The sequence below is a fragment of the Lactuca saligna genome, chromosome 8 (assembly GCF_052625555.1).
Source record: "Lactuca saligna cultivar CGN05327 chromosome 8, ASM5262555v1, whole genome shotgun sequence".
In the NCBI taxonomy this organism is placed as follows: Eukaryota; Viridiplantae; Streptophyta; class Magnoliopsida; order Asterales; family Asteraceae; genus Lactuca; species Lactuca saligna.
In genome coordinates this window covers 271,677,149-271,703,934 of record NC_136424.1, presented here as the reverse complement: position 1 = coordinate 271,703,934, position 26,786 = coordinate 271,677,149, and the positions used below count along the sequence as shown (strand labels likewise).

At 40.8% G+C, this 26,786-nt stretch overlaps 1 protein-coding gene across 1 annotated transcript; it reads left to right on the top strand.

Annotated features, from left to right (window-relative positions):
* Positions 1–23,089: 23,089 nt before the first annotated feature.
* On the top strand, positions 23,090–24,098 carry LOC145010667 (uncharacterized). The gene is made up of 2 exons (XM_078969179.1): positions 23,090–23,264; positions 23,353–24,098. The coding sequence occupies exons 1-2, from the start codon at positions 23,090–23,092 to the stop codon at positions 24,096–24,098; spliced, it is 921 nt and encodes a 306-aa protein (XP_078825305.1).
* The last annotated feature ends 2,688 nt before the right edge of the window (positions 24,099–26,786 follow it).

Below are 26,786 nucleotides of genomic sequence, written 5' to 3'. Positions count from 1 at the left end.
TCCCACTGTAGCTAGCAACGAGGTGTAGGATAGTCAATCCAGTATAGATCTATACGCAAAGTCACGCTCTCCCTCCAAGAGACTCTGGCTACAACTCGGATCATGACAATTAAGACATGCTCCCATACAGTGGATCACAATTGTTAACGTATTCGTGTATATGTAATATAATGTTACTTGTTCTAGTATCGTTGTATATGTTCTCTTAGTAATAAGTATTGACTCCTGAATGAAATGACTCGTTGATCTAGAAATTGTAGTAGTATGATCCTGTGTTACTCCGATGGTAACTTACTAATGATGTGCTGATAAGTATGAATATGGAAGTACTTTTATGTCTATACATGTATATATGATATATAACTAATATTGAAACGACCCTCGGATGGTCACCCGAAATCCCACCAGACCACATCTCAGTGCGCGAAAAGGAAATAGGGCGGATGGCCTTCCTAAGCCCTTTAAACATTACTTATATATCTATACATATATGGGCATGCAATTTATAAGTAGTAAAACAAAGTGTAAATAAAAGCATTTGATAAGTAAAAGAGTTTGTGAAACATTTTGAAGTAAAACAGTTTGAACAGTGATAAAATCATTGGTTTCCTAGTTATTAATCACATGTGATCGAAGCAATAACTATAAGTGTTTAACTTGTATTCCCCCCCATAAAGTATTTAAAACATTTAAAAGCATTTCAAAGGTTGAATAAAGGGGTATGAACTCACTTGGAAGCTTGAAGATAGCGAGATCGAAAACCGGACAAAGTTTCGTCTCGGGAAACGGATTTTTCTCGGGAGTAAAATCGACTCTCGGGACTTGAGCAAAAAGACCAGAGCTTCGGGTTTGAACGGGCACGAAAATCGAGGCAAGATCGTGAGAGAAAGAGAGAAAATGAACAAATTTTTCGGAAAGGCTCGCATCCCTTTTATAGGGGGCTGAACTGCCTCCGTACGCGGGGCGTACTGGCGTACGCAGCACGTACCCGTACATCATCGCTTACGTATTTCGGATGGGGCGGGTCGGGTAGCTTCGCATAGGGCGACGTGGACGATCCGAGGCCGTGGCCTCGAGTACGCAGGGCGTACGAGGGTACGCGGCGCGTACTTCGGCCCTAGGCTGACTCCCCTTCGGATATTACCAACATTTTTAATAAAAATTATATATAAATTATTTATCAAACTTCAAAAATTCATATCTCCTTCATACGAACTCCGTTTTCGACGTTCTTTATATCCCCGCGAAGGTGAGACTACGATCTACAACTTTCGTTTAGATGCTGTTGGCAAATTCCGAAATTATTTTTATTATTTATTTATTAAAATGACGTGATTAAGGAATTTATTTAAAAATTCATAACTTTTTATCTGACGTCGGTTTTTGCCAGACTTTTTACTGTTGAAATACCATTGTCGAGACCTTCGATTCTCGTTTAGGTCATTCCGGCCAAATGTCGCTCGATCTCCGATTCGAGTTTTTAGTTGTCTGTTGCTAAGCTGAACTTGGAAAAATCATAACTTCAATATACGAAGTCGGATTTGGGCGTTCTTTTTATGTACGATCATGGTTTAATGATATCTAAACATAGAAGAATTTAAATAGAAACTTTTTGGACATTTTATTATCAAAGTTAATTTTAGAACTCAAAAATGTTTACAATACTTGACCTATTAGGCCATTACAAAGAGTTGAAATATCGGGTTGTCACATCATCCCCCCGTTAGAGGGAATTTCGTCCCGAAATTCAAAGTAAGAAAACACTCGTGGATTAGGGAAACAGATGTGGGTACTTGCGTTGCATCTGATCTTCGCGTTCCCATGTGAATTCAGGTCCCCGCTTGGCGTTCCAACGAACCTTCACGATGGGTATGCGACTTTGTTTTGTTTGCTTGACCTCTCGGTCCATGATTTCTACTGGTCCTTCCACAAAATTGAGGCTCTCGTTGGTCTCGATCTCGTCGAGTGGGATTACGAGAGTCTCGTCGGATAGACACTTTTTCAAGTTAGATACGTGGAATGTAGAATGTACGTTACGAAGTGCACCTGGTAGATCGAGTTTGTAAGCTACGGGGCCGACTCTTACAAGAATCTCGAAAGGCCCTATGTACCTCGGATTAAGCTTCCCACGCTTGCCGAAGCGTATCAAGCCCTTCCAGGGTGAGACTTTGAGAAGGACTCGGTCTCCCACCTGAAATTCCAAAGGTTTCCTTCGTTTATCTGCGTAGCTCTTCTATCGGTCTCTAGAGGCTTTCAATCGTTCACGAATTTGAACGATTTTCTCTGTCGTTTCCCGAATGATCTCCGGACCGGTGAGAGTACTGTCGAAAGCTTGCCCCCTGGCTAATTGGGTATCACCCACCTCAGCCCAGCACAGAGGGGATCTGCACTTTCAGCGGTAGAGAGCTTCAAATGGAGCAACCTTAATGCTCGTGTGATAACTGTTATTATAGGAAAACTCGACAAGGGGTAAATGAGTATCCCATGCCTTCCCAAAGTCAATCACGTAGGCTCGCAACATATCTTCCAGAGTTTGGATGGTCCTCTCACTCTGTCCGTCGGTCTGTGGATGGTAGGTTGTGCTCATGTCCAGCCTTGTTCCTAGGGAATGTTGTAGTGATTGCCAAAATCTTGAGGTGAACCTACTATCTCTATCGGAGATAATGGACATAGGTACACCATGTAGCCGTACGATTTCCCTAATGTATGTTCTCGTAAGTTTCTCCATCTTGTCGGTTTCTTTGATAGGCAGGAAGTGTGCATACTTGGTCAATCTATCAACGATGACCCATATGGTGTCAAGTCCACCCGTTGTCTTGGGCAACTTGGTTATGAAATCCATAGTGATCCGCTCCCACTTCCATTCCGGGATCTCTGGTTGTTGCAATAAACCAGAGGGCTTCTGGTACTCGACCTTAACCTTTGCGCAAGTAAGGCATTTACTCACGAAGGTAGCAATCTCTGCTTTCATATTAGGCCACCAGTATAGCTTTTTAAGATCCAGATACATCTTATCTGAACCTGGGTGGACGGAATACCGAGTATTGTGCGCCTCGGTCATGACCAAGTCTCGAAAACCACCGTGTTTCGGTGTCCAGATCCGATCCATGAAATATAAGGCTCCGTCACCCTTGGCTTCTAAATTCTTGTCCATTCCTATGAGGGATTCACTCATCACATTTTCAGGTTTCATGGCTTCAAGTTGGGCCGCCTGAATTTGTTTAGACAAGTGTGAATGGATGGTTATTGACAATGACTTGATTTTCCGACCATAATATTCCTTCCGACTTAGGGCGTCTGCTACTACGTTGGCTTTACCCGGATGATAACGAATATCGCATTCGTAGTCACTGAGTAGTTCGACCCACCGTTATTGTCTCATGTTGAGCTCCTTTTGATCGAAAATGTGTTGTAAACTCTTGTGGTCGGTAAAGATAGTGCTCTTCGTTCCATACAAGTAACGTCTCCAGATCTTCAGCGCAAACACCACTGCTCCTAGTTCAAGATCTTGGGTCGTGTAGTTAACCTCGTGTGTCTTCAACTGTCTCGAGGCGTAGGCGATGACCTTACCTCGCTGCATTAGGACACATCCGAGCCCTTGATTCGATGCATCGCAATAGACTACGAAGTCTTCTATTCCTTCGGGAAGGGATAGTATTGGTGCGGTGCACAAGGCTCGTTTGAGCGTTTGGAGTGCTCTTTCTTGTTTCTCTTCCCAGTCAAAGGCCACGCATTTCTGGGTTAGGGTTGTAAGAGGTTTCGTTATTCGAGAGAAGTTCTGAATGAATCTGCGGTAGTAGCCAGTGAGACCTAGAAATTGGCGAATTTCTGTAGGTGTCTTGGGTGCTGACCAGTTCTCAATGGCTTCAATTTTGGCTGGGTCCACGTGGATTCCCTCTTCGCTTACCACGTGTCCTAAGAATTCGACTCTCCGGATCCAAAATTCACATTTCTAGAACTTCGCATAAAGCTTCACTTTTCGTAATGTCTCTAGAACTTGTCGCAGGTGATCGCCATGCTCTTTCTTACTTCGGGAGTAGATCAGGATGTCATCAATGAAAACGATGACGAACTGATCCAAATAAGGTCGGCATACTCTATTCATCAGATCCATGAAGACTGCGGGCGCATTGGTCAATCCGAATGGCATCACCACGAACTCGTAATGTCCGTAACGAGTTCAGAAGGCCGTCTTCGGCACATCCTCCTCTAGCACTCGTAACTGGTGATATCCGGATCTCAGATCTATTTTAGAAAAATAGTTCGCCCCTTGCAGTTGGTCAAATAGATCGTCTATGCGAGGCAGAGGGTAACGATTCTTGACCGTCAGTTTGTTGAGTTCTCTATAGTCAATACACATAAGGAATGATCCGTCTTTCTTCTTAACGAACAAGACCGGTGCTCCCCAAGGTGAGAAACTCGGTCTTATAAAGCCCTTGCTGAGCAGTTCGTTAAGTTGACTAGAGAGTTCCTGCATCTTAGCTGGTGCTAAGCGGTAGGGCGACTTGGCTACTGGGGTAGCTCCTGGGACTAAGTCGATTTTGAACTCGACCTGTCGTTGCGGAGGTAACCCGGGTAGTTCTTCTGGGAAAATGTCGGGAAAGTCGCTCACTACAGGGATGTTCTTTAGTTCTTTCGTTTTGAGGCTCGTGTCGACGACGTGAGCAAGGAATGCATGGTATTCCTTATGCAGATACTTCTGTGCTTGAATACTTGATATGATGCAAAGACTTGCACCGGGTTTGTCGCCGTAGACTATAAGAGTTTCGTTAGACGGAAGGTTTAGACGGACTGCTTTCTCGTAGCACATGATGTTGGCGCGATGAAGGCTTAACCAATCCATGCCAATGATAACGTCGAAACTTTTTATTGAGACTAGCATGAGGTCGATTGGGAATGAATGGTTATCTAGAGTTAGGGTACAACCTAAATATATGCTACTCGTACTTTCAGTTTTTCCATTAGCCATTTCTACTGTGAATAGTTCTTTGAGTGCGTGCGGTGGTTGCTTAAGCATGCGAGCAAATTTATGGTTTACGAAGCTTCGCTCCGCTCCACTATCGAATAGAATGCATGCCTAGGAGTTATCGAGGAGGAACGTACCAGTCACCACTGTCGGGTCAGCAACTGTTTCCCCGTGGCCTATCGCTAGTACCCTCCCTGCTCCGCCAGCATTTTTCGCCTTGGGGCAGTCCCTCTTATAGTGGCCTGTTTCGCCACATCCATAGCAGGTCGGGCTCGCACCAGAGCCGGGGACTTGGGCGATCGGTCTCGCCGGAGATTTACAGAAACGGACTGTGTGTCCTCTCCTGTGGTAGTTAGAGCACTGCATTTCATGGCAGGGGCCATTGTGGTGGTAGTTACATTTGTTGCACTTGGGCAAACCTCCAGCATATTGTCCTATCGGAGCAGTAGTAGCAGCAACAATAGGGGTTATTGCAGCATGTACCGCCACAATTTGCTGCTTTTTGGAAGCTCGATTCGTCTTCTTCCTTTCCTCCCAGAGTTTCCGCTTTGTGTCGGCGGGTTTGGAGGGTTCTGAGATGGCTAGCGTTGTTGTTGTTGTGGGGGGTTTGTCCCCATGGTCAATGAGTCGTTGTGCCAGTCGTTTGACACTGTCGAAGGTAGCGGGGTTTGATGATAGGACGTTCCCCTGATATGGAGGCACTAGCCCCCATATGTACCTTTCGATCTTTTTCCCTTCAGTGGGAACCATATTAGGGCAGAGGGCCACCAGTTCGTAGAATCTGGCGGTATAAGCAACAATATTGGTGCCCTTCATGGTCAGGCTCCAAAGCTCCTGCTCTAGTTTCTGGATCTCGCCCCTCGGGCAATATTCCTCAATCATGAGGTCTTTCATCGTTTCCCAGCCTATGTCGTTGGCTACGACGAGAGTTAGAGATTTAACGTGGCCGTTCCACCATGTCAGGGCCTTTCCTTCAAAGGTGCATGCGACATATTTCACTTTGCTCGCAGCAGGGCATGAACAAATTTCGAAGACCGCTTCAGTCTTCTCGAACCATTGCGAGAGGGCAATGACTCCGCCGGTTCCATGAAAGGACTTCGGCTTGCAGTTGGTGAAATCCTTGTAAGCGCACTCTCTTGAGCGCATAGGGGTTTCAACCGGGATTGATTCCACAGGGGTTCCACCTCTGCTGGCATCAGAAGAGTGATACTATGCCATGGCAGTTGCCACTGCTGCAGCTACGGCAGCATTCAGTGCTACAGTATCGATGACCGGAGGCGGAGGAGGTGGTGGTGCAGGATTATTCCTGGGAGATTTGCGAGGAGGCATCTTTCAGCTATAAGTTTATAAAGGTAAGAAAAATGGTAAGAATCAATTTGTAAGCAACGTGAGAGTGATACATGGACTAACTAACCATAGCCCAACAGTTGAATGAGTGTTTGAAATCACAACAAGAAATATTAGTAGGAAAACACAAGTGTATAGATTTTTCCCACAATTTAGATAGATTTCAATAATACTGGTATTACTGATGTAATAAGTTCAAGGAAAATCGACCTAACAGTGGGTCTTACATCATACCATATAGAAAAGTTTGACAGTTCTTAGATTCCTAATTAGAGTACTGAAAGTTAGGAATATTTTATAGACAAGTGCTACTTAGAGCACAGATGTTAAAGGCTAATCCTTAACCCTAAAGATAATGATGTACTAGACATCATCTAACGGCGATGAATATTCCTCGGGAGAACCCTAAGGTCTCTCATTTGACGGACCACCTCTTGAAGGTGTCGCTCATGTGTCCTTTGACGAGCTCGAAGTTCCATCACTTCTGCTTGAGAGGCAACCAGACGTTGTTGTAGGGTTTCATCGGTTCTCCGGGTCCGTTCCATGTCTTCTTCAAGACGGCGGATGCGGACTGTGTTGACACCTGAGTTTCCATCAATCTCTACGATCCGGTCGATGGCTGCTCGACCTTGCTCGACATTACAATCTATTCTGCGGATAATGACGAGCGGTAGGTTGTTGACTTCAGGTTCGGAGTCGGATCCATTAGAAAATCCTTCTGCGAGGTGACCATCCAAAGGGATTGGATGGTCAACTTCGGACTCTTCATCGATCCACCCGGCATTGCCTTTATTTGGAAAGTATGGGTCGCCGTGTTGGAATCCAGCCATTTAGATCTATGCGAGAAGAGAGGTATAAGAATATAGTATACGTGTAACTAGTAGTACAAAATACACCTATAGTATTTTAAAGTTTAAGTTCTATTAATCTTCCTGTGGTATTGTTGGTAAGTTTTTAGACTTGTTAACCTATCACAACCATTCTAGGGCATAGGCTAATCATTCCTCGAACCAGCATAGTTGATCAGGCTATGCCATTCCCAGGACTGACCATACATCCCCTAGCTTACCTGTGATATTTAACAATCGCAATACTTTTGTTCTTGTCGTTGTGACACTGGTTTTAGTATGAATGCAGACTAGTGTACTTAATTAACTATTTTAGTATTTAAAGTATAGACTCTTGGTCAGAGTGTTTTAATCCTAAATGGGTTTATAGTTTAGTATATCTTTTATGGGTTGATATACTTGCTTCACTATAAACAATGCTCTGATACCAATCTGTCGCACCCCAAAACCAAGAATGGCGGAAACGTTATGGGGCGGAGGACGCTATGTAAAGTATCACAACACAGTAAATGTAAATAAGCAAACAACATCATCCATTTGCATTAAATATAAAATTTTAATACAAGCGTGTTCCGTACAGTTTTAGACACCAAATATATAATGTAAATCAAAATAGTATGATGAGTCTTGAATGCGCTCCATCTTCTCAAAAGCTAGCATCGGTACCTTTCTACTGATGACCTAAGAATACAAGTTATTTTGAAAGAGTTTATCAGCATTAAGCTGGTGAATTCATAAGTATTTTAGTGTCGAGGTTTGTTATCAAAACATTTGAACCTGTCGCAAGTATGAGTTGTAAATGTATGTAAGTGTTTGTAAAAGTTTGAATCTCTCAGAAAAACCTATATTTTCTGTTAAAGTAGCCCTCTACCAAGGCTTAACTGTTTTCTATGCTCGTTTGATGTAAAAGTGTATAATTTCCCAACTGTAACTATCATTTAACAAAATATAGTTTGTACATTAAAGTTTAAGGGAGGTTATCACCAAAATGTTATGGGTAAATTATTGTAGTACGGTAGTTTTGTTTTATAGGAACTACTGCTGTACTAACTACCTTAAACCGGGTTTATATTAAGGTATCATGTGATAAATTGCACCATACTATCGAATGGTAACAACAACAACGTATAGTCGAAAAATAAGGTATGACGTTTGGCACCCGCAGACCTGTCGGTCCCACTGTAGCTTGCAGCGAGGTGTAGGATAGTCAATCCAGTATAGATCTATACGCAAACTCACACTCTCCCTCCAAGAGACTCTGGCTACAACTCGGGTCATGACAATTAAGACATGCTCCCATACAGTGGATCACAATTGTTAACGTATTCGTGTATATGTAATATAATGTTACTTGTTCTAGTATCGTTGTATATGTTCTCTTAGTAATAAGTATTGACTCCTGAATGAACTGACTCGTTGATCTAGAAATTGTAGTAGTATGATCCTGTGTTACTCCGATGGTAACTTACTAATGGTGTGCTGATAAGTATGAATATGGAAGTACTTTTATGTCTATACATGTATATATGATATATAACTAATATTGAAACGACCCTCGGATGGTCACCCGACATCCCACCAGACCACATCTCAGTGCGCGAAAAGGAAATAGGGCGGATGGCCTTCCTAAGCCCTTTAAACATTACTTATATATCTATACATATATGGGCATGCAATTTATAAGTAGTAAAACAAAGTGTAAATAAAAGCATTTGATAAGTAAAAGAGTTAGTGAAACATTTTGAAGTAAAACAGTTTGAACAATGATAAAATCATTGGTTTCGTAGTTATTAATCACATGTGATTAATGTAATCACATGTGATCGAAGCAATAACTATAAGTGTTTAACTTGTATTCCCCCCATAAAGTATTTAAAACATTTAAAAGCATTTCAAAGGTTGAATAAAGGGGTATGAACTCACTTGGAAGCTTGAAGATAGCGAGATCGAAAACCGGGCAAAGTTTCGTCTCGGGAAACGGATTTTTCTTGGGATTCTCGGGAGTAAAATCGACTCTCGGGACATGAGCAAAAAGACCAGAGCTTCGGGTTTGAACGGGCACGAAAATCGAGGCAAGATCGTGAGAGAAAGAGAGAAAATGAACAAATTTTTCTGAACTGCCTCCGTACGCGGGGCGTACTGGCGTACGCAGCACGTACCCGTACGTCATCGCTTACGTATTTCGGATGGGGCGGGTCGGATAGGACGGCGGGTCGGGTAGCTTCGCATAGGGCGACGTGGATGATCCGAGGCCGTGGCCTCGAGTATGCAGGGCGTACGAGGGTACGCGGCGCGTACTTCAGCCCTAGGCTGACCCCCCTTCGGATATTACCAACATTTTTAATAAAAATTATATATAAATTATTTATCAAACTTCAAAAATTCATATCTCCTTCATACGAACTCCGTTTTCGACGTTCTTTATATCCCCGCGAAGGTGAGACTACGATCTACAACTTTCGTTTAGATTCCGTTGGCAAATTCCGAAATTATTTTTATTATTTATTTATTAAAATGACGTGATTAAGGAATTTATTTAAAAATTCATAACTTCTTTATCTGACATGGGTTTTTGCCAGACTTTTTACCGTTGAAATACCATTGTCGAGACCTTCGATTCTCGTTTAGGTCATTCCGGCCAAATGTCGCTCGATCTCCGATTCGAGTTTTTAGCTGTCTGTTGCTAAGCTGAACTTGGAAAAATCATAACTTCAATATACGAAGTCGGATTTAGGCGTTCTTTTTACGTACGATCATGGTTTAATGATATCTAAACATAGAAGAATTTAAATAGAAACTTTTTGGACATTTTATTATCAAAGTTAATTTTAGAACTCAAAAATGTTTACAATACTTGACCTATTAGGCCATTACAAAGAGTTGAAATATCGGGTTGTCACATCATCCCCTCGTTAGAGGGAATTTCGTCCCGAAATTCAAAGTAAGAAAACACTCGTGGATTAGGGAAACAGATGTGGGTACTTGCATTGCATCTGATCTTCGCGTTCCCATGTGAATTCAGGTCCCCGCTTGGCGTTCCAGCGAACCTTCACGATGGGTATGCGACTTTGTTTTGTTTGCTTGACCTCTCGGTCCATGATTTCTACTGGTCCTTCCACAAAATTGAGGCTCTCGTTGATCTCGATCTCGTCGAGTGGGATTACGAGAGTCTCGTCGGATAGACACTTTTTCAAGTTATATACGTGGAATGTAGAATGTACGTTACGAAGTGCGCCTGGTAGATCGAGTTTGTAAGCTACGGGGCCGACTCTTACAAGAATCTCGAAAGGCCCTATGTACCTCGGATTAAGCTTCCCACGCTTGCCGAAGCGTATCAAGCCCTTCCAGGGTGAGAATTTGAGAAGGACTCGGTCTCCCACCTGAAATTCCAAAGGTTTCCTTCGTTTATCTGTGTAGCTCTTCTATCGGTCTCTAGAGGCTTTCAATCGTTCACGGATTTGAACGATTTTCTCTGTTGTTTCCCGAATGATCTCCGGACCGGTGAGAGTACTGTCGGAAGCTTGCCCCCTGGCTAATTGGGTATCACCCACCTCAGCCCAGCACAGACGGGATCTGCACTTTCAGCGGTAGAGAGCTTCAAATGGAGCAGCCTTAATGCTCGTGTGATAACTGTTATTATAGGAAAACTCGACAAGGGGTAAATGAGTATCCCATGCCTTCCCAAAGTCAATCACGTAGGCTCGCAACATATCTTCCAGAGTTTGGATGGTCCTCTCACTCTGTCCATCGGTCTGTGGATGGTAGGCTGTGCTCATGTCCGGCCTTGTTCCTAGGGAATGTTGTAGTGATTGCCAAAATCTTGAGGTGAACCTACTATCTCTATCGGAGATAATGGACATAGGTACACCATGTAGCCGTACGATTTCCCTAATGTATGTTCTCGTAAGTTTCTCCATCTTGTCGGTTTCTTTGATAGGCAGGAAGTGTGCATACTTGGTCAATCTATCAACGATGACCCATATGGTGTCAAGTCCACCCGTTGTCTTGGGCAACTTGGTTATGAAATCCATAGTGATCCGCTCCCACTTCCATTCCGGGATCTCTGGTTGTTGCAATAAACCAGAGGGCTTCTGGTACTCGACCTTAACCTTTGCGCAAGTAAGGCATTTACTCACGAAGGTAGCAATCTCTGCTTTCATATTAGGCCACCAGTATAGCTTTTTAAGATCCAGATACATCTTATCTGAACCTGGGTGGACGGAATACCGAGTATTGTGCGCCTCGGTCATGACCAAGTCTCGAAAACCACCGTGTTTCGGTGTCCAGATCCGATCCATGAAATATAAGGCTCCGTCACCCTTGGCTTCTAAATTCTTGTCCATTCCTTTGAGGGATTCACTCATCACATTTTCAGGTTTCATGGCTTCAAGTTGGGCCGCCTGAATTTGTTTAGACAAGTGTGAATGGATGGTTATTGACAATGACTTGATTTTGCGACCATAGTATTCCTTCCGACTTAGGGCGTCTGCTACTACCTTGGCTTTACCCGGATGATAACGAATATCGCATTCGTAGTCACTGAGTAGTTCGACCCACCATCATTGTCTCATGTTGAGCTCCTTTTGATCGAAAATGTGTTGTAAACTCTTGTGGTCGGTAAAGATAGTGCTCTTCGTTCCATACAAGTAATGTCTCCAGATCTTCAGTGCAAACACCACTGCTCCTAGTTCAAGATCGTGGGTCGTGTAGTTAACCTCGTGTGTCTTCAACTGTCTCCAGGCGTAGGCGATGACCTTACCTCGCTGCATCAGGACACATCCGAGCCCTTGATTCGATGCATCGCAATAGACTACGAAGTCTTCTATTCCTTCGGGAAGGGATAGTATTGGTGCGGTGCACAAGGCTCGTTTGAGCCTTTGGAATGCTCTTTCTTGTTTCTCTTCCCAGTCAAAGGCCACGCATTTCTGGGTTAGGGTTGTAAGAGGTTTCGCTATTCGAGAGAAGTTCTGAATGAATCTGCGGTAGTAGCCAGTGAGACCTAGAAATTGGCGAATTTCTGTAGGTGTCTTGGGTGCTGACCAGTTCTCAATGGCTTCAATTTTGGCTAGGTCCACGTGGATTCCCTCTTCGCTTACCACGTGTCCTAAGAATTCGACTCTCCGGATCCAAAATTCACATTTCTAGAACTTCGCATAAAGCTTCACTTTTCGTAATGTATCTAGAACTTGTCGCAGGTGATCGCCATGCTCTTTCTTACTTCGGGAGTAGATCAGGATGTCGTCAATGAAAACGATGACGAACTGATCCAAATAAGGTCGGCATACTCTATTCATAAGATCCATGAAGATTGCGGGCGCATTGGTCAATCCGAATGGCATCACCACGAACTCGTAATGTCCGTAACGAGTTCGGAAGGCCGTCTTCGGCACATCCTCCTCTAGCACTCGTAACTGGTGATATCCGGATCTCAGATCTATTTTAAAAAAATAGTTCGCCCCTTGCAGTTGGTCAAATAGATCGTCTATGCGAGGCAGAGGGTAACGATTCTTGACCGTCAGTTTGTTGAGTTCTCTATAGTCAATACACATAAGGAATGATCCGTCTTTCTTCTTAATGAACAAGACCGGTGCTCCCCAAGGTGAGAAACTCGGTCTTATAAAGCCCTTGCTGAGCAGTTCGTTAAGTTGACCAGAGAGTTCCTGCATCTCAGCTGGTGCTAAGCGGTAGGGCGACTTGGCTACTGGGGTAGCTCCTGGGACTAAGTCGATTCTGAACTCGACCTGTCGTTGCGGAGGTAACCCGGGTAGTTCTTTTGGGAAAATGTCGGGGAAGTCGCTCACTACAGGGATGTTCTTTAGTTCTTTCGTTTTGAGGCTCGTGTCGACGACGTGAGCAAGGAATGCATGGTATTCCATACGCAGATACTTCTGTGTTTGAATACTTGATATGATGCGAAGACTTGCACCGGGTTTGTCGTCGTAGACTATAAGAGTTTCGTTAGACGAAAGGTTTAGACGGACTGCTTTCTCGTAGCACATGATGTTGGCGCGATAAAGGCTTAACCAATCCATGCCAATGATAACGTTGAAACTTTTTATTGAGACTGGAATGACGTCGATTGGGAATGAATGGTTATCTAGAGTTAGGGTAGAACCTAAATATATGCTACTCGTACTTTCAGTTTTTCCATTAGCCATTTCTACTGTGAATAGTTCTTTGAGTGCGTGCGGTGGTTGCTTAAGCATGCGAGCAAATTTATGGTTTACGAAGCTTCGCTCCGCTCCACTATCGAATAGAATGCATGCCTAGGAGTTATCGAGGAGGAACGTACCAGTCACCACTGTCGGGTCAGCAATTGTTTCCCCGTGGCCTATCGCTAGTACCCTCCCTGCTCCGCCAGCATTTTTCGCCTTGGGGCAGTCCCTCTTATAGTGGCCTGTTTCGCCACATCCATAGCAGGTCGGGCTCGCACCAGAGCCGGGGACTTGGGCGATCGGTCTCGCCGGAGATTTACAGAAACGGACTGTGTGTCCTCTCCTATGGCAGTTAGAGCACTGCATTTCATGGCAGGGGCCATTGTGGTGGTAGTTACATTTGTTGCACTTGGGCAAACCTCCAGCATATTGTCCTATCGGAGCAGTAGTAGCACCAACAACAGGGGTTATTGCAGCATGTACCGCCACAATTTGCTGCTTTTTGGAAGCTCGATTCGTCTTCTTCCTTTCCTCCCAGAGTTTCCGCTTTGTGTCGGCGGGTTTGGAGGGTTCTGAGATGGCTAGCATTGTTGTTGTTGTGGGGGGTTTGTCCCCATGGTCAATGAGTCGTTGTGCCAGTCGTTTGACACTGTCGAAGGTAGCGGGGTTTAATGATAGGACGTTCCCCTGATATGGAGGCACTAGCCCCCATATGTACCTTTCGATCTTTTTCCCTTCAGTGGGAACCATATTAGGGCAGAGGGCCACCAGTTCGCTGAATCTAGCGGTATAAGCAACAATATTGGTGCCCTTCATGGTCAGGCTCCAAAGCACCTGCTCTAGTTTCTGGATCTCACCCCTCGGGCAATATTCCTCAATCATGAGGTCTTTCATCGTTTCCCAGCCTATGTCGTTGGCTACGACGAGAGTTAGAGATTTAACGTGGCCGTTCCACCATGTCAGGGCCTTTCCTTCAAAGGTGCATCCGGCATATTTCACTTTGCTCGCAGCAGGGCATGAACAAATTTCGAAGACCGCTTCAGTCTTCTCGAACCATTGCGAGAGGGCAATGACTCCGCCGTTTCCATGAAAGGACTTCGGCTTGCAGTTGGTGAAATCCTTGTAAGAGCACTCTCTCGAGCGCAGGTTTCAACCGGGATTGATTCCACAGGGGTTCCACCTCTGCTGGCATCAGAAGAGTGATACTATGCCATGGCAGTTGCCACTGCTGCAGCTACGGCAGCATTCAGTGCTACAGTATCGATGACCGGAGGCGGAGGAGGTGGTGGTGCAGGATTATTCCTGGGAGATTTGCGAGGAGGCATCTTTCAGCTATAAGTTTATAAAGGTAAGAAAAATGGTAAGAATCAATTTGTAAGCAACGTGAGAGTGATACATGGACTAACTAACCATAGCCCAACAGTTGAATGAGTGTTTGAAATCACAACAAGAAATATTAGTAGGAAAACACAAGTGTATAGATTTTTCCCACAATTTAGATAGATTTCAATAATACTGGTATTACTGATGTAATAAGTTCAAGGAAAATCGACCTAACAGTAGGTCTTACATCATACCATATAGAAAAGTTTGATAGTTCTTAGATTCCTAATTAGAGTACTGAAAGTTAGGAATATTTTACAGACAAGTGCTACTTAGAGCACAGATGTTAAAGGCTAATCCTTAACCCTAAAGATAATGATGTACTAGACATCATCTAACGGCGATGAATATTCCTCGGGAGAACCCTAAGGTCTCTCATTTGACGGACCACCTCTTGAAGGTGTCGCTCATGAGTCCTTTGACGAGCTCGAAGTTCCATGACTTCTGCTTGAGAGGCAACCAGACGTTGCTGTAGGGTTTCATCGGTTCTCCGGGTCCGTTCCATGTCTTCTTCAAGACGGCGGATGCGGACTGTGTTGACACCTGAGTTGCCATCAATCTCTACGATCCGGTCGATGGCTGCTCGACCTTGCTCGACATTACAAGCTATTCTGCGGATAATGATGAACGGTAGGTTGTTGACTTCAGGTTCGGAGTCGGATCCATTAGAAAATCCTTCTGCGAGGTGACCATCCAAGGGGATTGGATGGTCAACTTCGGGCTCTTCATCGATCCACTTGGCATTGCCTTTATTTGGAAAGTATGGGTCGCCGTGTTGGAATCCAGCCATTTAGATCTACGCGAGAAGAGAGGTATAAGAATATAGTATACGTGTAACTAGTAGTACAAAATACACCTATAGTATTTTAAATTTTAAGTTCTATTAATCTTCCTGTGGTATTGTTGGTAAGTTTTTAGACTTTTTAACCTATCACAACCATTCTAGGGCATATGCTAATCATTCCTCGGACCAGCATAGTTGATCAGGCTATGCCATTCCCAGGACTGACCATACATCCCCTAGCTTACCTGTGATATTTAACAATCGCAATACTTTTGTTCTTGTCGTTGTGACACTGGTTTTAGTATGAATGCAGACTAGTGTACTTAATTAACTATTTTAGTATTTAAAGTATAGACTCTTGGTCAGAGTGTTTTAATCCTAAATGGGTTTATAGTTTAGTATATCTTTTATGGGTTGATATACTTGCTTCACTATAAACAATGCTCTGATACCAATCTGTCGCACCCCAAAACCAAGAATGGCGGAAACGTTCTGGGGCGGAGGACGTCATGTAAAGTATCACAACACAGTAAATGTAAATAAGCAAACAACATCATCCATTTGCATTAAATATAAAATTTTAATACAAGCGTGTTCCGTACAGTTTTAGACACGAAATATATAATGTAAATCAAAATAGTATGATGAGTCTTGAATGCGCTCCATCTTCTCAAAAGCTAGCATCGGTACCTGTCTACTGATGACCTGAGAATACAAGTTATTTTGAAAGAGTTTATCAGCATTAAGCTGGTGAATTCATAAGTATTTTAGTGTCGAGGTTTGTTATCAAAACGTTTGAACCTGTCGCAAGTATGAGTTGTAAATGTATGTAAGTGTTTGTAAAAGTCTGAATCTCTCAGAAAAACCTATATTTTCTGTTAAAGTAGCCCTCTACCAAGGCTTAACTGTTTTCTATGCTCGTTTGATGTAAAAGTGTATAATTTCCCAACTGTAACTATCATTTAACAAAATATAGTTTGTACATTAAAGTTTAAGTGAGGTTATCACCAAAATCTAATGGGTAAATTATTGTAGTACGGTAGTTTTGTTTTATAGGAACTACTGCTGTACTAACTACCTTAAACCGGGTTTATATTAAGGTATCATCTGATAAATTGCACCATACTATCGACTGGTAACAACGACAACGTATAGTCGAAAAATAAGGTATGACGTTTGGCACCTGCAGACCTGTCGGTCCCACTGTAGCTAGCAGCGAGGTGTAGGATAGTCAATCCAGTATAGATCTATACGCAAACTCACGCTCTCCCTCCAAGAGACTCTGGCTACAACTCGGGTCATGACAATTAAGACATGCTCCCATACAGTGGATCATAATTGTTAACGTATTCGTGTATATGTAATATAATGTTACTTGTTCTAGTATCGTTGTATATGTTCTCTTAGTAATAAGTATTGACTCCTGAATGAACTGACTCGTTGATCTAGAAATTGTAGTAGTATGATCCTGTGTTACCCCGATGGTAACTTACTAATGATGTGCTGATAAGTATGAATATGGAAGTACTTTTATGTCTATACATGTATATATGATATATAAATAATATTGAAACAACCCTCAGATGGTCACCCAAAATCCCACCAGACCACATCTCAGTGCGCGAAAAGGAAATAGGGCGGATGGCCTTCCTAAGCCCTTTAAACATTACTTATATATCTATACATATATGGGCATGCAATTTATAAGTAGTAAAACAAAGTGTAAATAAAAGCATTTGATAAGTAAAAGAGTTTGTGAAACATTTTGAAGTAAAACAGTTTGAACAGTGATAAAATCATTGGTTTCCTAGTTATTAATCACATGTGATTAATGTAATCACATGTGATCGAAGCAATAACTATAAGTGTTTAACTTGTATTCCCCCCATAAAGTATTTAAAACATTTAAAAGCATTTCAAAGGTTGAATAAAGGGGTATGAACTCACTTGGAAGCTTGAAGATAGCGAGATCGAAAACCGGGCAAAGTTTCGTCTCGGGAAACGGATTTTTCTCGGGATTCTCGGGAGTAAAATCGACTCTCGGGACTTGAGCAAAAAGACCAGAGCTTCGGGTTTGAACGGGCACGAAAATCGAGGCAAGATCGTGAGAGAAAGAGAGAAAATGAACAAATTTTTCGGAAAGGCTCGCATCCCTTTTATAGGGGGCTGAACTGCCTCCGTACGCGGGGCGTACTGGCGTACGCAGCGCGTACCCGTACGTCATCGCTTACGTATTTCGGATGGGGCGGGTCGGATGGGACGGCGGGTCTGGTAGCTTCGCATAGGGCGATGTGGACGATCCGAGGCCGTGGTCTCGAGTACGCAGGGCGGACGAGGGTACGCGGCGCGTACTTCGGCCCTAGGCTGACTCCCCTTCGGATATTACCAACATTTTTAATAAAAATTATATATAAATTATTTATCAAACTTCAAAAATTCATATCTCCTTCATACGAACTCCGTTTTCGACGTTCTTTATATCCCCGCGAAGGTGAGACTACGATCTACAACTTTCGATTAGATTCCGTTGGAAAATTCCGAAATTATTCTTATTATTTATTTATTAAAATGACGTGATTAAGGAATTTCTTTAAAAATTCATAACTTCTTTATCTGACGTCGGTTTTTGCCAGACTTTTTACCGTTGAAATACCATTGTCGAGACCTTCGATTCTTGTTTAGGTCATTCCGGCCAAATGTCGCTCGATCTCCGATTCGAGTTTTTAGTTGTCTGTTGCTAAGCTGAACTTGGAAAAATCATAACTTCAATATACGAAGTCGGATTTGGGCGTTCTTTTTACGTACGATCATGGTTTAATGATATCTAAACATAGAAGAATTTAAATAGAAACTTTTTGGACATTTTATTATCAAAGTTAATTTTAGAACTCAAAAATGTTTACAATACTTGACCTATTAGGCCATTACAAAGAGTTGAAATATCGGGTTGTCACAGAAGACGGAAGGATGAATCTGCGATCAATAATCCCCGTTAACGTGTGTATGATTTGGAATTTAGAAGAAGGGAAAAATTGTCTATTTAAAATGTTTTTTAGCTTTAATGATTTTAAAATGGCAAAAAAAAATTAAAAATCAATAAAAAAAAAGATTTGGGTATATATGATATTAAAAAACATTAAGAAGGGAAAACACGATATTTGGAATTTAGGCCGGGCAAATACGATATTTAGCTGTTTAACAAGGGTATATACGAAATTCTCCCTAACAAATAAAGAACCCCATTATTATCGAAAATATGGTAAATTACACCGATGGTCTCTGTTATTTAGGGTAGTTTGCATGGTTTGTCCCTACAAATAATTTTAACTCGAACGGTCCATATTTTATAATTTGTTGCGCGTTTGGTCCCAGTCATACATAAAAAGACTATTTTACCCTTAATTATTTATTTTTTAATTAATTTGTTATTTATTTTTTAATTTATTGATTATTTAAACAATAAACTTAATAATAGGTAATTAAAGGACAACCACTTAAAGAAAAAATGTACAACCACATTATTACAACCATGATCCCCTCCTTTTCCCCTTCTATCATATCCAACCAAGAGTTGAGTGCCCCTCACAATCTCTTTCTTGTTCACCGGCAAGCTAAAGAAAAACTCGGACTAGAAAAATTAAAAAATAATACCAGCTACCCCTTTTCCTATTTCTAATTCCCACACACAAAACCCAAATTTGCAAATCTATAAAACATATTATCATCAACCAATTTTGATTCAACCGGATTTCCTCCAGCCACCATCACTGAAATCTGATTTACAGAGAACCCACCTAGAATTTTCATTACATCTACTCCAAATTCACCATATTGCATACTTGGTGAAGTCGTTTTTGGCTATCGGGAAGGCGTGATCTCTGAAAACCAGATACCACATTGAAGCTTAATTTTTAACCCAGTATACAACATAAAAAAAATTGATTTTGCAACTAAACGGAACTTATCTCAGGTCATCCCTAAAATCCAAAACTAGATTTGTCAACAAACGTTGACAATTGGTGTATAAATACGAACATCATCAAACACACTGTAATCAACACTTGATTATTGGAAATTAACCATCGGTGTTTGTAATCTGGAGAAATAGAGAAAGGCAGAGTACACCAAAGAAATAGAGAGAGGTCAACTGATGATCGCTTGGCAATGGAGGCCAATAGACATTGTTTGACGTTAACGATGGGGCAGGCGATGGCAACATCATGAGTTACAAGCTTGCAGTGGCAAAATGAGTTATTTTGGGATTCCATGATTTCCATCACTGAATAAGTGAATAAGTGAGAGATGGAGAGGTAGAGGAATGAGATGAAACTCCTCGGTGAAGATAACGGAGGGAGGTTAATCAATTTGCCGGTGAGGAAGGCAGACTCGACGGTGAGGAAGTGAAGATACGAGAGGCAGGGTGTAGATTACAAGATACAAGAGAGGGAAGTAGGAGATGTGATTTTTGGGTGGTGGGACCCATATGAATTGTTTTATAAATATCTTTTCTAAATAAAAATAAAAAATAAAAAGGATGAATATTAATATGAAAGGGTAAGACTGTCTTTTTTTGTTTAGTAGAGGCCAAACACGCAACAAAAATGTAAAATAGGGACCGTCTGAGTTAAAAATTCTTTGTTAGGACCAACCATGCAGACTAACTTAAGCCATAGGGATGATCCATGTAATTTACCCTAGAAAAGAATACGTTAAAGCACTATCATCAATTATACAAACCAAACGTCCAAGCTTTTTAACGCATTTGACTCAATAATAAAAAAATGTTTAACAAAATCACTTGATAGATGTCCAATAGTCTGAAATCTAGTATTTTAAGTAATTGATAACTTTTTTGAAAGACACATATCAATAATCATCAAGCGGCTCTTAATCATCTTGAGCTTGAAATTCCTGGTGAGACATATTGTGTTTAGACTCCATACATCGTAATAAATTACATAACTAAAAACTTTTTAATAATCTACGAAAGTAAAAGCATCATAATGCCTTGTAAAAATACACTATAAACAATGTCATAATAGAAACATCATATAGTGCATGATATATCCTTATAATTTGGACAAATTACACGAATGGTCCCTATGGTTTGGTGTTTGTTACGCACCTAGTCCCTAACTCCATTTTTTAACCATGCCAATCCTTAATAGTTTGGTTTAGTGCACGCCTGGTCCCTCATCTAACCTTCCGTTTGATTTTGGAGTTAAAACCCCCACGTGCCTTGCACGTTGAGGGGTATTTCCGTCATTTTACTTATTCTTCATACCGCCAGTTTAAGAAATCGGTGCGTTCAATTAAACGATCATACTCTACATTACACAATCGTATACCCAAAAAAACACACAACTATGTGCAAAATCCTTACGTGAAAACCCTAGTAGCGACGACTGCAAGAACAAAGAATTGCAATGGTTTCTTGGCGCATTCGTGGTGAAATGGCTGAAATCGACGTTGATCAAAGTTATGGTATGTTTGATTGACTTTCGTTTGAATGAAATTGACTGTTAAAGGTTTAATTTTGTTAGCAAAAAACGATTCTCTCCTCTACAGCTGGACATCCGACAATGTTTTCAATAAGAATGCACCATGGAGGTGAGTTTACAAGCTTTCCTGGAAGGAAGTATATTCGTGGGAAGCAAACATTTGTTGATTTACTGGACATTGATACCTTTTCCGTTCATGACATTGACGAGATAATGGAAGACCTAGGGTATGCTTCAATAGGTAAACCACTTTACTATCACTTTCAAAGGCCTTTAGGCGATTTAGATTTTGGGTTATTCGCTTTAGCTAGTGATGAAGATGTTCGTTATTTGGGGAGTTTTGTGGCTAAGCATAAGTTAATTGAGGTATATATAGAGCATGATAAAACTACTCTGCACACCTATTTAATGTCCCCAACCCACAGTAAAGTTCGTATAACGGAGATTACTGAACCTCCATCTTGTTCAAAGAGACTGTTCCTGGAGTGGCATAGCACACCTGCTGTTGACTTGGAGGATGACATGGATCACATGGAGAAAGAATCGGGTAATGATCCTACACCCACTGGTCATCTGGAGAAGGATTTGGGTAATGATTCTACTCTCACTGATCATATGGAGAATGATTTGGGTAATGATGCTATTCTCACTGATCATATGGAGAATGACTTGGTTAATGATGCTAATGACTTTGGTAAGTTTGGTGAGTTAGAGAGTGACAATGATGAAAGTGATGATAGTGATTTTTTTGTGGACATTGAAAATATATTGGATGATATTAATGTGGATATGCAAGATTTTGAAATGAATATCGACAAAGATGTGGAATGGGTTGGAGGGTCGTCTAACACTGTGGTTGATGAAGGCACACAGGATGAAGCTTTAGAGGTGATTAACACTGACTTTTTAGCATCTGATTCATCATCAGATGAGGGGATTAATGGTCAAAGAAAGAAATCAATAAGAGCAATTCAAAGGGCACATGAGAATGATGAAGCACTTGTTAGTGAACCCTTCTATATTTTTCAAAAATTTGGTTCAGCAAAGGAGTTTAAGGATAAGGTAAAACTCCATGCCATAGAGACTAGAAGGGAGCTGGCCCTTGAAAAAAATGACAAGAATAGAGTGAGATGGGTTTGTAAGGGAACAATACCAAAGCTTGGGCCTAATGTAGAAGTCAACGATGAAGAAGAAATATGTCCTTGGGTCTTATTAGCTAGTAAATGGAAAAAAGATGTCAACTGGACAGTTAAAACGTACAACAAAGTCCATAAATGTCTTCAAACTAGAATATAAAAGCATGTACGTATAAATTCCTCTCTTCTAAAATTGTTGAACAGGTTGAAAGTAACCCTACTATTCCAATTAGGGCTTTGCAAGAACAGCTACAACGGAGGTTTAAGGTAGATCTTTCTAGGATGAAAACATTTAGGGCAAAATCTGAGGCTCTAAACCTTGTGCAAGGAGATTTCGTTACTCAGTATAGTTTACTCAGAGATTACATTGTTGAGTTGCAAACTCGTAACCCAGATACGACTGTTAGGGTTGATGTTGAAAGCGAAGGAAATACACACAGTGAAACGAGGACATTCAGACGCATTTACATATGCTTGGGAGCTTTAAAGAAAGGCTTCGCAGCTGGAAAGAGGGATTTTCTTGGCTTTGATGGTGCTTTCATGAAGGGTCCATTTCCAGGACAAATTCTTTCAGCCGTGGTAAGTTTTAGTTATGGTTCTTTTACTTATTGTTATACATAAAAATAAGTAAAAATCTATTCATGATTGTTATTTATCATAAAATGCAGGGACTAGATGGTAATAATGGCACATACCCATTGGCATATGCGGTGGTTGAAACAGAGAACATCAGTTCATGGACTTGGTTTTTGAGTTGTCTTGGGGAGGATCTTGGCTTGAATACTAATTCTAATTTCACTTTTATAACAAACAGACAAAAGGTACTAAAATCATAGATTTTTTTTTACTTTATTTCTAAATTGTTTACTAACAAAATCTATGTATGATTGTTAGGGTATTCTAAATGCAATTGCATCCTTGTTTCCTTGTGCTGAAAATCGTTACTGTGTTCGTCACATTCGGGATAACATGAGGAAGCAATGGAGGGGTAAACCTTTCGAAGACCTCTTATGGACATGTGCAACTGCAACACATGTACAACAGTTTAACAAAGGCATGGAAGAGCTAAAGAAATTAAACAAGGATTGTTATGAGTGGCTTAAGAAGATACCACCTCAGCACTGGTCTAGGTCCCATTTCACTGGTATAACATTTAACTCTAATAACATTCTTTATGTGTTCCTGGTTTGTGTAGTTTTTTTTAATTGACTTTAAGTGATGTGATTGGACAGGGAGAGCACATTCTGATGTGATTCTTAATAACTTGTGTGAAACATTCGATGGAAAACTGAATGAGGGTCGTGATAAACCAATTATTACTTGCCTAGAGTTCATTAGGGAATATCTAATGAAGAAGATTGTGAATGTAGAAAAGGCCATTGGGAAATGTACTGGTCCTTTGACACCTACAGCTATGCAGACTTTGGAAAATATAAAAAAAAAGGCAGAAGATTATAGATCTGTATTTTGTGGAAATGGTAAGTATCAGGTAAGTGGCCCTTGGATGGACCAATGCGCGGTGGATGTGGTTCAACAAACATGCTCCTGCAGGAAATGGGAACTCACTGGGATGCCATGCAAACATGTTGTTGCTACTATATGGGAGATGAGGAAGAATAGTAAGGATGTTGGAATACCAGAAACTTGGGTGCATGAGGTATATTGGCTAAAAACTTGGAAACAGATGTACTCATTCAAAATTGAGCCCATTAATGGGAGAAGCATGTGGGAAAAGTCTGTGTGTCCAACAACTTTGGTTCCTCCTAAACATGGTGTCACAATAGGTAGACCAAAGAAGAAACGCAGAAAATCAGCTTATGAAATTGATGACATGGTGAAGGGTAATAGTGCATCAAGAATCCTTCAGTCGGTTACTTGTTCAAAGTGCAACAACATTGGTCATAATGCAAGGAGTTGTAAGGGACAAAAAGCTAGTGCTCCTAGTGGTTCTGGTAAGGGAAAAGGAAAAGCTGGTTGAGGGAAATTGATGACATAGTCTTGATCTATTAGTGAAAGTTTATTTTGTTGGTTAATCAGTTCTTTTGGTTAAATTGTGTCTTTTTGGTAAAACTGTGTCCTTATGGTTAATACTTTTGGGTAAATTATGTTTCTTTTGGTTAACCATTTTGTTGATGTATGAAACTATTAACCATTTTGTTGATGTATGAAACTATGTTATGGAAAGTATGGAAACTAAATTACCCTTTATTAAATCCCACTTGTGCTATTGGTTGTTTATGTCGATTGTTAGCATATGTTATTGGTTGTTTTTGTCAATTGTTAGTGTTTACTTTTCCAAATAAGTTCCAGAAACACTTGATGAAAATACATGGCTCATAGAAGTCAAAATAAGCTCCAAAAACACTTAATCAAACACTTAACCAAAATATTATCAAATTCACAAACACTTAATCAAAATACATTCCAGAAACACTTCAAAACACTTCAAATTCACATACAACAACCAACTAGATGGATCATAGAAGTCAAAATAAGTTCAAAAAAGACAAACATCATACATAGAATACTAGTTGGATCTTCTTAAGCACTACAACTTGTAAATAATGATTCCTATGAACACCCAACTTAAAATAATGATTATCTTCAGCAGCCGATTCTCAGCTTCAACTTTGTTCTTAGCCTTCAATAGCCCTGGAATTATCCTAGTACATCGTCCACATCCCTCCTCATCAACCCATCCAATAAACTTACATTTAGGTCCCTGTCAAGTTCAAATCCAACAGATTTTCGGTCATTGTCACACAAAAGCTTGAGTTAGAATCAAAACGACTTTACCTTCTTTGTGTAGCCATAAAACTTCCTTCCGGGGTTGTCGTCGGTCGATGATGTTAGTATAACACTTGGTTGCCCGCAATTACATTTCATCATTGTTGATTTTTTGTCCATTAAAGAAACGAGAGATGAAATGAGAGAACAAACGTAGAGGAAGAAAAGGGGGATGCACTGATCTAGGGTTTTTAAAGGATGAATAAGTAAAATGACGAAAATACCCCTCAACGTGCAAGGCACGTGGGGGTTTTAACTCCAAAATCAAACGGAAGGTTAGATGAGGGACCAGGCGTGCACTAAACCAAACTATTAAGGATTGGCATGGTTAAAAAATGGAGTTAGGGACTATGCGCGTAACAAACACCAAACCATAGGGACCATTCGTGTAATTTGTCCTTATAATTTAACCCAACCGCAACTCATTAAAAATACAAAATTCATCATCGTAACACAAAAAGGCAAGCACGACCTCATGAAGACATCTATATGTGCAAGTCATCTTCTTGGGGTAGGTTTGTCCAAGGGGCAAACGCTGGAATTTACAGTAGTAGTGGCACCAAAAATAATTATGATCGAATATAATAACATAAAAAGTTTTAAAAGTGCGAATGTGTTAAAAATAATAAAACAATAGTTATAGAACTTAAATTTTAAATTTGAAATCTATGTGTACACATTTTTTTGAAAGCGATCCATTATATCTTCAATCGTCACTTGCATAAGGGCTTTTTTTCAACATTACAAGTGATGGCATCGTTCAAAGGGGGTGTTCGCACAAAACTAGCTGGCAGCGGGTAGCTTGTAGCTAGTAGTATTTTGTTAAACACTACATGAAGTACCATTTAGATTTAGAGCATTTTTTAAACTAAAAGCTAGAGGCTTGTAGTGCTAAACAAGACCTTCTGTTCAAAACGGGGCGTTTTGTCAACCACTAGAAGCTAAAAGTTCTCAAATGCTCTGTATCGAACACGCCCAAAATATCATCACCTATTTTGTTATGCAAATACGTCTACAAAAACTTCATCGCAGAAAACATCTTTCGACTGTTGCGGTCACGACGGGTAAAACCAAAACCAAAATTAACAACCTGTAAACCATAAACCATAGGATAAGAACGATATTTCCTTATTTCCTCCATCAAATGAGAAATGTCAAAAAATTTATTCAAACTAGTGAAGCGATCATCTTTATGCAAAAGAGTGATAACATGTGTCAAGTTCACCATCAAGTTGCATAATCATCAAATTCTTTTTTTTGTACAACTCACTCAATCTCAACAAATTTATTTGAATCACAATGACTCAAAGCTTTCATGTATTCTAGTTTTAGGTGATAATTTCATTATCCTGTAATTTGTATATCCATAATCGTGTTGAAAATTTCAACTTCGAAATGAAACTGACTGGTAACTTTGGCCCTTCGGGCTCTTAGAGTGATATAATTTTCAGTCATATTAATAATATTTGTAACATCCCAAATTTCCAATAAAATTTTTCATTTTTAAGTAACAAAATCAATTCCATAAAATATAAAATTCGAATCACATTTGTTTTCAAAATCCATAATATCAATAATTTTTCATAATATCAGAGTGTCCCAAATAAAACGCCAGAGAGTGCATGTCACGCCATCACGCCAGATTCTTGCGCTTAGATCCCGAAGTACCTGAAACAACCAACAAACTGCAAGCTAACGCTTAGTGAATTCCCCATAACGTACCCCCCACAATCCACATAATCACATAAACCATATCAGCCATATAAGTTACATAAGTCATGCATATAAACATATAAGGATGCCATGGAAACCCTCCGAGGTCTTACACTAGGTGCCACTGGAACCCCACGTGGTCGTAACCCACTGTCATGGGAACCCT

Coding starts and splice junctions, on each gene's coding strand:
- LOC145010667 (XM_078969179.1), top strand. CDS start 23,090: ATGAGGAAGCAATGGAGGGGTAAACCTTTCGAAGACCTCTTATGGACA. Junction 23,265..23,352: donor GTCTAGGTCCCATTTCACTG/GTATAACATTTA, acceptor GTGATTGGACAG/GGAGAGCACATTCTGATGTG.